Here is an 11,506-nt window from a genome sequence, read left to right on the forward strand (position 1 = left end):
ACAATACTCAGGGGGCCTAGTTCTGGAACGTAGTGTTACCAATGCGAGCAAACACTCAGGCGGTGAGATGAAGTGGAGCCGCTGCTTATATCCACCGTCACACGCCTCCTCAACAAGCTGCAGGTGTGTGTACGGGTTGACCCAGGCGGCTTCTCAGGGGTGGAGAGGTGGTGCCCTCTGGTGGACACCAGGCGTAGTGCCGGTTCCAACCAGGATGGAAGACAAACAAGACTGACAAACAAAAAACATAACTGGGGAAACACGGATCCTGACAAAGAGAGGTTGAGTGGAATTTTAGATTGAAAACAATCTATTAACTCATCAGGATAGAGGCAAGAGTGGATTAGACTGAAAGTTTCTACAGTGCTGTTCTTAAGAAAACGTTTTAGTCAACAGAAGTTGTACTTTCAAAGATAACAGAAAAATGATTTACACCCTTATTGGTAATCAAGCTCAGAGTGTGTCCCTGACTGCATGTTGCCTGTTTCACATGTTGAGTCAAACTAAAGTTCTGAAGTATATCACAGCTTCTTTGCCTCTCTGTCTGATTTTGAAATCTCACACAATTATGAAACAGTCATCAATACGTAAAACACACAAGATCTCATTAAAATCATTGAAAAAAATTACTTAGATTGATTAGGTTCTCAAACGTTGGGTGATTATTAACATCAGACACGGGGGAAGCAGTTCGTCTTCGTCCTCTGTGTGTTGTATTCCACTGATCACCGGCAATAAGAACTTTTGGTATATTTTCTATTTTCTGGGCCAATTTAGGAGGAGCCTGGTGCTAGTGCTAGAGCAGAGACCACCAGAGGTTCAAACACTACTTTTTGTTTTTTGCCAATGTGTAAGCCATGCTGGTGTGATTTTTAAATATGTATCCAGAGTAGCACAGGTGTGTGTGACATCAGACACTGTAACCCGTACCTGACTCCTGGCTGTCTGGCATCAGTGCATCGCACTCAGCTCATGTAATGCCTGAGAAACCACTGATGGATCATAAATCCTGCTAACGTAAGGAAGCTCTCTGTCCTACTAGCCACAAATTAAACACGGCCCTCCATTAAAACCTCCAGGATTCTAGATAACCGTACATTTTCTGTCTGCTCACGCTGGAAGTCTCCTGCTTTAGGTAACCGCAGCGGAGAACAGATGCTCCCCAACTTTCCGTCTACGTGTCAGGCTGCTCGTGCATCAGCCTTGTGAAACATACAGTGTACTTCCACAGTCTGCCATTATGAGAACAGAGCCAGGAACGGCAGCAGTTTCGTAATCCTGACTTTCACAAGTCTTAGCTGTGTTGCATCCATACAGCAAATTTTTAAGGTTTTGGAAACTGGAGAATGTTCTCTCAATTTATTTAAACATACTTGCTTTACAATCAATTAATAAAGATGAAAAATATGTTATTTGAAGTAGATAAGTTAAATGGGGGTTCTTGTGTGTGGCATCTAATGAGTCTTAAAACATTTAAAAAGTTTATCAAAACCAATTGCTGATCAGATCAGATCAGATCAGCAATTCTCAGCGAAATGGAGCAAACTTTTAGTCAGAGGAGTGCGATACTGCATACTGATCTGATACCAAGTAAATACAGAACCCTCATCACGGATACAGATACTAATGCCGATACTTTTTATTTAAGTATCGACATATCATCAAACTTCTGACGTTTAGGCGGTTTTGTGGTAGGACAGAATTTGGACAAAGTTTATAAATACACGAATAATATGATTTGTGTGCACTTTTTCTAAGTAAACAAAAAAAAACTATGATTTGAAAACAAATTTAAACAAATTATTCTTTGAAATAAAGTTGAGAAACTATAACACAAAAATGAAGTAAAATTTTAAGAGGGAATCTAGAACTAAATATTGATTTCACTACACCAGCATAGATTCATTACTGATACMGTGTTGGTATTAATATCCCGATAGAGTGGATCGATCTGCCCACCTTTACTTGTAGTCAGATGAGAAAAATAGTTTTTGTCTCTAACATCCAGCAACGTCACACCAACTGCTCGGCGTGGTGGTGGAGTTCACAAATTCAAGTTATTTTGCAGCCACCAGTGATTTTCTTATATTTACCAAAGTATTCTAGAGCCACAGAGTCACATCTCAATATCTCAAAAATGTTGTTCCATTCATCTATAATTGGAAATGCAGAGCTGCACAGCCTCAGGATGAATCAAGATGTGTCCCTCTGACTAACCCAGTGACTGCTGGGACATGTTCAGAGCCACTCAGTGGCCCTAAACATGATGAAGCAAGTGAGGGAAATGAAAGGAAGGAGAGCTGGGCTCCATATGGACAGAACAGAACGAGCAGCTTGTGAACAGACAGCGAAGCCGGCTACTTTGAACACCAGCTCTGGAGAGCTTCCAGTCGGCAGCTAGCTGCTCCTTGCCAGCTCCCAAATGAAAAACCATCAGTGCCTGTCCTGACCTGCTCAGCTTTTTGCGTCTGCATCACAGAGACGGTTTTATTGATTGTAGTACTTTAAGATTTCTGTAAATGTAAAGCATGTTTTATGGGTAGAATTTATTGTTATCATTAGAGATGAGACAGGAAGACAGGAGAAGATCATTAAATACATAACAGAGGATTATTCATAATCACAGAGTAGGAGATTACCACAACAGTGGAATCATGTTGTTATGTGATATGCTAATAATCCTGAAACTTGCCCCAATTATATTACAAGTGACTTGATAATTTAATACACAGCGAAAACAAGAAAATTTTACCATTTTTTACCATTTACCATTACCATTTACCAAAAAAACTAGACCAAGTATTTTTGGTCTAGTTTCCTGTGCAAAGATCTTAGTACACTTTAAATAAGACAAAACTAACTCATAAATAACTTTTCAGCAAGAAATAGGAGCTTGTTTTAGGTCAATAGTTCCTTAATATTGATATTAAATGACTACTGTTTAGAGTTGTGTTTGAAATATAATCAATTATGAATTTAACGATGGCACTTGACTTAATGTAATGTTTTGATTGTTGATTCTATGTTGCATGACTTTGTGTTTTTGTGCTTGTTATGATGTAAAGCACTTTGAAATGCCTTGCTGCTGAAATGTGCTAAACAAATAAAATGTGTTTGTATGTTTACTTTCATAGGCAAATTAATTCACTTATAACATGGGGAAAATCTCTTGTTATATGGTACTCTGGATTCATCTGACCAAAGCACTTGCTTTTCCATATCATATGATCTTTTGATTTATGTTCTCAAAATTGAGCTTGAATTTGTTTTGCTCCTCTGTCTGTCCAGGATGTTCGCTCGCAGAAGGAAGCCAACATACTGGGACTTCTCTGTCAACTGCACTGGCACCGAGGCCCACCTGTCCAACTGCAAGCTGGGTCAGATACTAGCTATCAAGTCCAATGAGACGTGCGCTGGAGGGATGCCTGTGGTGGTGAGCTGCGTGCCTGGCAGAGCCTTCGCCCCGGCGCCCATGACAGGGTATAGGAAGGCCTTCAGACAAGAGGTAACCACGGCTACGCCTCAGCGTAATAAAGTCTTCAGCTCTTTGGGGGTGTTACAGTAAAGTGGGTAAAGTAATTTGCTACTTAAACTTAAGCCATAGTTGCTTATGAAATTTCTTAGCTCTTCCAAAGATTAAAATAAATTAGTGGTACAGTATTACAGATAGCATGATTAAGAAGACAATTTATAGTAAAGACACAAGAGGATGGAAAGAATTGTCCATAATGTTCTTAATTTTATATAATATTTAGTTTATATTCAAAATGTAATGCAATTTTTCTTAAAAGTGTCTTTAAAGGGTCAACCTACTGTAGGATGTTTAAAATATGAAGTAAGTCATTTCCATTCTCTACAAAATATATGGAAATCTGAACCTTCAAAATAAGAGCATAACAATATTTATCACCAAGCGAGTTTGATGATAACATTAAACCAAATAAATCCCCCCAGACTGAAGTTGAAAATTGGACGTTGTGCCGCTAGCACTTAGCGTTCGTCAACAACTCATAGGCAGAAGTAAGAGGGTTACGCAACACAAATAATCACCCACCTGGAACATGGTGCGCTAAAGAACAAAACATAATTTAACAAAGCTTCGCGGCAGATAATTTGCCTTGGGGAATTTTAATAATTTTGGTATTCGAATTACCTCAAGGAATCGCTACAGCCCTAATTTTGAGATTAGTTGTGTAGCAAGTAAAGACTTAGTTCTGCTTTGGTTGACAGTGTTGGCTAAAACAGACGTTAGCATGCTAATCTGCATCATGCAGTAACAAAAGCACAGAAGGCGCCTCGTCCATATTTATGGCAGCTCTGTCGGTAGAAAAAAGAAATGATGACAGAGACAGAGATGTGCGTTGTGAAAAAATATTAGTTGTTAACAATGCTAACGTTAGCATCTGCTTCTTTAGCATCAGAACTTCCTCTGAACTCTCAGCGATTCCTTAAGTAGTCTGGATCACATTTGATCCCTTCTAGATGAAAATGTAAATTACTTGGACTGACCGGACTGGACTGGATCATTTAAGCAAAATTAGACACTTTTGACATCTTTCTTCTATTTTTAAAAAACAAAAATGTCAAGGTCAAGGTCAAATTTGTATATACAACACATTTCCGACAGCACAGGCTGTCAGTACAGGAATAAAAAAAATCAAACATCAAACAGTTAGACCGACAAAGTTACAACACAAAAAAAATAATTTGTGACGTGTAGCCAGATCATAAAAGTGTCTTCAGAAGCGATTTAAAAGCTCCAGAGTTTGCGCTGATTTAATATTAGGGTGCAGGTTTATTCCAGAGCCACAGCAAAGCATCTGTCTCCACAAATGTCCTTGTAAGATTCTTTGACATTAGATTAGGCACGCAGAGGAACCTCAGTATGTAGACCAGTCAAACCTGGACTGGATTGTTCTACACCAATTAACTTTTATGATAACTGACAACTTTATTTGTGAGACCTGTGCTCTATGATTCCTGCTAACCTCATATGGTCTCATTAGCCTCCGTGTGTATTGTTTTGTGACATAGACGTTTCATCACACCGCTCATGATCAAACACCTGGAACTGCCTGGTTATGGTTCAGAGTCGGTAGTAATATCTCTTAAAAAAAAGAAAAAAAGCTGATATTTTTGTCAATACCTTTATTCTAAGTTAATGTTGGACAGTGATTTTGCCTTTTCCTCATGTATTTACCTTCAAAAAATCCTCAGCATGAAACCCTGGTGATTCAGCCCGGTAGAGCAGTCACGTTTTCTGTCGATCCGAACTGAAAACGTGACGGAACGGTAGACAGAGAGGGCATGGCGAAGGCCTCCATGCAGGTCCTGAATCAACCTCGGAGAACACCACATGTGAGCCAGGCTGGCTTTGCATCACCCACCACCAGTGTGGTCATGTGGATGTTTATTAGTGGGAGAAAATGACTGCCGTCCTGCTGGTTTAACATCTGGTGGAAAACCTGAAACCAAAGGAGAGGAAGGGGAGGAGGGAAGGTCTGTGTCGGTATAAAAACCTCTGTTTATCTAAGATATCTTCCTGATTCAGCGTTTATATCTGAGTGAGGTTTTCTTTTTATCACTCAGCAGCTCTGACCTCTGACCTCTCCACTGAGAAGAGGGAAGGATATTCCCCCATCTATCGTGAACATTGTACGTCTTAATACTTTTTCCACGAGCGGCGCCGACATGAATTTCTGTCTGAGTGACCTCAGTGGAGCTGTGCGAGCTATGAGCGTTCATGCTTCATGTCACGTTGCACAGCTGGGTGGTGAGCTGGGAGCGGCTCTGAACCTCCGGATGTCCGCAGCGCAGCGGTCCTCACTGACACGAAGCTTTGGCCCCAACCGGGTTTGTTGTGCTACGTTTACCAAAGAAGTTTTTTTTTTTTTTAATGCATTTTTCATTCTGTCTACCCTGCAGATGGGCAACAAGGAAGCTTCTGCTGCTAACGGTTAGCTTACCATTGTAACATACTGGCTGCTAAGCCTGTCCAATAAGCAATCAATTTTATTTACAGAGATATAATAGGCTATTTTCTTATGTCTTTGTTCTTGTCTGTTTTTTATTTCCATTTCATTTAATATTTTCCGTTGTTGTGTTTTACTTTCCAGTTCTGGTGTGAGGTGCTCTTTTCAAAATTAAAGTATTATGGTGTTTGAGAAAGCAAACTTCCATTTTTATGCTATGATGGTGTTTATTAAAGTATACACCATTATACTTTACTTTTGTAGTCAGTAGATTACTTGAAAATGTTCTCAAAACAGCAATATTATTGTTTATTCTAGTAATTGTTGGGATGGTTAGTTACCATGACAGACAGGCTACTGGCTGCATTAAAGCTTCAGTTTATTTACAGTCTGCTGGGCCGGGCAATATGGCTTAAAAATATACATCTCCAATTTTTCCTACCATGTCGGATTTATGATATTAATCGAGTTATTTTATTTTCTAAAAGAAAAATTACCAATGTAAATAGTATTTCCTTATTTGTAAAACAAGAGGAAGCTAAGGGTTGTCCATAATTTTCTTGAGTTTATGTAAAAGTCATTTTTTGCTCMATCGTCTCCAGAGGTTCCACAGTCGTTTCCCGAACAGAAACAGAGCAGAACCAGATCAGACCCAGAACAGAACCAACCTTCTTTGTTAGGTTATTGAGCCTGTTTAAGTCCCATCCTTGGTTCTGATGTGGGTTAATTTGATTTAAGATCAATCTCTGTGACTGCCATGACCTTTGCAGACCTTTTATTTGTAACAGGCTGTAATTGTTATGTAGAAAATGTAACTTTGCCTCCTCTAAAACTTCCTCTCCTGTCACTGGGAGTTTTTAAATGTCTCCACATCTAATTTAACAAATGTGACCTAACCCTTGTGTCTAGAAATGGGTTCCAACCGACCCCACACACATAAAACCTGTATCATTTGCCAAAGTCATCTACGTTTACCTCAGTCCTCGCACACACAAGGGTTAAAGTCTGAATCTTAACAAGTGTTCCTGCTGTACATCTGGAAATTAACAGCTTTACAAGCTAAACAAGACTGACAGTGGCCTTATTACATCTTTATTACTTTTTAATTGTGGTTCAATGCCGTAAAACTTCAGCTGTGCAGTAATGAGGAGGAAACCCACATGTACACAAACTTAATAATATACAATGGTGGATTATTTTTACTAGAAAATGCACAATGTCAATAAAAACACAGCCTGGACTCTACAACGTCGCAATATATAACGTTTTTTAAAAGCATCCTAAACAAACAGCTATGCAGCAACCAGACAATTATGGTTTCTATAACAACTTGACTCAAAATAATAGCTGAAGATCTCTTCAAACGAAAGCTGGACTTTGTGGTTTCCCTCTCCCCAAACCGCTTCCATCGTTAACTAACTTTCAGTCCAGTGTTTCACGCCTGCAGCTTCAACGGTTGGTTACTGTCGGAGTGAAAGTAAAAAATCTTGCACGAAAAGACTTGTTTGCTTTGTGGAATTAATTAATTATAGCAAGTGGTGTGCAAGTGTTATTAAGTCATGACCACGTTTTTTTTTCTCCCATGTCACCAGGTGGACTCCGTATATGAAGGAGAAGATGCTTGTGAAAAATAATAATTTCAGTTCTTTCCTAAATAAGAAAACAACGGCACTTAGCATTCATCAACAGCTCCATCAACAGTGAGATTGTTGCGCAGCACAAATAATCATCAGTGAGCTAAATAGTAAAACATAAGTTATCAAAACTTCGAGAAATTTTAATAATCGAGATCCTCATTACAGCGCTACTCATTAGATTAGTCAAAATATGTGGTTTGAACTTTAAAAAGTTGTTGCTGCTTTAACAGAGGCTCCTCTGGACGCTGTGTGTTTGTCGTTTTCAGCAGCCGTTGGTTCGCCTCCGCGGTGGAGCCATCGTGGGGGAGGGCAGGGTGGAGGTCATGAAGAATGGAGAGTGGGGCACCATATGTGATGACCACTGGAACCTGCTGTCGGCCACTGTGGTGTGTCGGGAGCTGGGCTTTGGCTCAGCAAAGGAAGCGCTGTCTGGAGGACAACTTGGACAAGGTACGCATCGTCCATGCCGTCTCTAGAGTGTCTGTTTTACTTTCATTGATTTATTTCTAAATGTTTTGCCGGATGGCTCTTTTATCCCCACTGCTGTTTGATGCAGATTCAGTTTCACCAGTGATTATGGTCTACAGAAACATGTGGCCAACATGTACAGAGGAGGGCAAAGCAGCCAAACAGCCATGCTAATTAGAAAGCAGACCTGAAGCTAACCCATAATAGATAGCTGAGAATGACCGTTTTTACTGCTGGAACAACTCTCTGTCTATAATTTCCGACATGCCGTCACTTTCCCTGTCGAGTAAAACCACGTCTTGGTAAAATTTCACAAACTGATTCTGTCCTTTTTTTTTGTCAACCGTGTGCAGATTTTCTTAGGGTCATGACGTCTCAGATCTAATGTGGATTAAATTCCGTAGCAGTTTTCTAGTCTGCATAGCTGTGAAAATTAATAGGGATGCAGCGATTTATTGGCCGACTGGTTTAATGGCCAGTTTCCTTAATTTTGAGAGACCTGTGATCGGCTGATACTTACATGTGAAGCTGATCTGATCTACCTCTGCAAATGTCTAAAACTCAACCACTGTCCTGTTCTGCTCTGCTGTGAGGGAGGTTTGACTGACAGACATTATTTTTTTATCCTTTACATGCTTTGAAATTTAACTAGAATTGAAATTAACTGAAAAAATGATTATTTGTTTTTTATTTTGAGAAAATACTTGTAATATTTGACATTTGTTGTGTTTTAATGTTGGTTTGTATTGTTTTCAGTAAACTTAATTCATGTTGGGGAACATAACTTAGATGAATAAATGCTTAGTTTAGCTTAAAAGAAAGGTAATCTGCCATGTGTTAGCTGAAATTATTCCATATAACTCTAACTTAACTTCCTCATATCTTGACCTAGCTTAGTTTAGTTTAGCATAGTTTAACTTAGCCTATTTTATCTTAGATTATCTCAGTTTAACTTAAGGCTTTATATTCATTTATGAGTCAGAGGGCTACAATTCAAACAACATTCTTTGGGAAGCAAAATATTAATATTTGATCAGAAAGGATATAGAACCATCTAACAATAAAGTGAAAATTTTTTTCACATAAAATGCCCATTTGTCTGCGTTGGAAACTCTCATTCTGAAATCAACAAGCTGCTCAATCTCTAGTCTGAACATGAGAATGAATTTTCACAAGCCTGCAGCAATCAGTGTTGCCTGAATATCCAATAGAGCTTAGGGGAACCATGTTGAGTTATATCTTTGAGTACATAAAACTAATTCATTAATGAAGTCTTCACTATCTGAATCACAAACGAATAAGTTTGAAAAACTGATCACCTCCTGCGTACCTGTGCGCCCTTCAGGGATGGGGCCGGTGCACATGAATGAAGTGAAGTGCTCCGGATTTGAGAAGTCCGTAACCGAGTGTCCCTTCAACAAGGAGGCCTTGGGCTGCAGCCATGAAGAAGATGCAGCCGTCCGATGTAACGTCCCAGCTATGGGCTTCGAGCAGAGGGTCAGTCTCTCCTCCATTTCGGTACAAATCTGAACCTCTAACAAGGAAACCAGATCCAGTTAGAGATTTACTAGTTTGTCTTCAACAGCTGTTTTTGATGAGGGTCTGCTTGCCGAACAGCATGAGACATATTCTAAACCACTAAGCTAAAGAATTTGGGTTTTTTTTTCTTATCACAGAATGATTCTCTGATGGCTTTTCTGACTGGTATTGGGGGAATGTTGAAGTTCTTAATACTTTTCAGTGATGTTGCACTAAGCTGTGTGTTTTTCCTTTCTAATTTTTAACCCACAGCTGCGTCTGAGAGGAGGCCGTAACCCCTTTGAAGGCCGTGTGGAGGTGCTGATGGAGAGGAACGGCTCTTTGGTGTGGGGCACAGTGTGCAGTGAGGGCTGGGGAACCATGGAGGCCATGGTGGTGTGCAGACAGCTGGGCCTGGGCTTCGCCAGCAGTGCCTTCCAGGTACTTGTGTCTTTAGCAGAACAAGTTTGCATGTGTTCTTAGAAAGAGGAAACGTCAAGTCAACTCGCATGGATCTAACATCGTGTTTCATGAGGGTGTGTGGTCAACATTCTATAATTAAGGCATTCAAAGGTAATTTGGCTTTAAATACGTTAACTACGTATTTAAAGCCTTAAACTTTCTCGTGGCAGGACTATTTCCATCCATCCATCCATCCATTTTCTTRCACCCTTGTCCCTTTGTGCGGTCGGGAGGGTTGCTGGTGCCTATCTCCAGCTAACGTTTCGGGCGAGAGGCGGGGGTGACCCTGGACAGGTCGCCAGTCTGTCACAGGGCAACACAGAGACACACAAGACACACAACCATGCACACACACTCATGTCTGTCATGGTTAAGTGCAGGTTTATCAGCAGGACTGTGGCAAATGATACAAGTTTTATGTGTGTGGAGTCGGTTGGAGCCCTTTTCTAAACACAAGGGTTAAGTCTTTAACCATGAAAACTCAAAAATCGTCATGCAAAAGAAATATTATTGTTGAGGCTTTAAAAATCTCTCCATTCACAATAAACCTTTTTACTTAAAAACTGCATTTTGTTTGTCAAAAACCATGTGTGGTTTTTGACTAATAGCTAAATTATTTTGATGTTCTGAAACACTTAAATGTGAAAAACATACAAAATAATAGGAAATTGGGTAGAGGGGCGAACTCTTTTTCACACCACTGTAACATCCTCCGTCTTAATTAAATCATCATGTTGACAGTTAAATTTCGGTGTCAGTGACCTGTTTGTTTTTGGCAAGGCTGACAGGAGTAAGCACTAAAACCAAATTCAGGCTTCTGGCATAAAGTGAGTGGCTCATAATATCGTTTACAGTCGGAAACGTAGCGGTTAGCTCCAACAGCGTTTAAAAGTGTCTGCAGAGCTGTGGAATGTAGAGCTGCCTGATCACAGGACACCTCCAGACAAGCTTTACAAGGTCTGTCAGCAGAAACAGGACAGATGTACTTACAGCGCTTCTGTTATTATAAGTCTGTAACTAGGAACATCATTTTTTGAGTGTGAAAACTTTCATACGGAAATGTATTTGACCTAATAGGAAATCCTACTGAGATTTCCTAGTACAAGAATTTGTACATGTTGGAACACAAACGTGACTGTGTTTGGAGCTGAGGTGAGTCATCACTGCTTTAATTACCTTTTTCAAGTGACTGAAAATTTACAAGTGTGACTTTTCAGCAGTCAGATAAAAAAAAATCTCAGTGAAGAAGAATTGTTCAAAGTTCAGCTTATAAAATTCCAAAAAGAATTCTGTACTGAAAGTCACTGAAATTCCTGTTTGTTTTTAAAGTGGCAAAATAAGTTTTAATGTGATTTTGAGCTTTATAACATGTTATAAGCAGGGGTGAAAGTAGTTTTAAATTCTTGGGGGTACTATGACTATATATATATATATATATATATATATATA

The 11,506-nt window shown here is 39.6% G+C and overlaps 1 protein-coding gene across 2 annotated transcripts in view; it reads left to right on the forward strand.

Moving 5' to 3' along the window:
* Positions 1-11,506, forward strand: part of loxl2b (lysyl oxidase-like 2b) — a 46,332-nt gene that overhangs the window by 22,294 nt on the left and 12,532 nt on the right. Inside the window, exons 5-8 of one of the 2 annotated variants that reach the window (XM_008417306.2) lie at positions 3,289-3,505; positions 7,876-8,059; positions 9,423-9,574; positions 9,869-10,036. In XM_008417306.2, the coding sequence (XP_008415528.1) occupies positions 3,289-3,505; positions 7,876-8,059; positions 9,423-9,574; positions 9,869-10,036 (721 nt within the window). The remainder of the gene's footprint in view (positions 1-3,288; positions 3,506-7,875; positions 8,060-9,422; positions 9,575-9,868; positions 10,037-11,506) is intronic. The other variant, XM_008417307.2, reaches the window with a different exon arrangement.

Source organism: Poecilia reticulata, linkage group LG9 (assembly GCF_000633615.1).
Source record: "Poecilia reticulata strain Guanapo linkage group LG9, Guppy_female_1.0+MT, whole genome shotgun sequence".
Taxonomy (NCBI): Eukaryota; Metazoa; Chordata; class Actinopteri; order Cyprinodontiformes; family Poeciliidae; genus Poecilia; species Poecilia reticulata.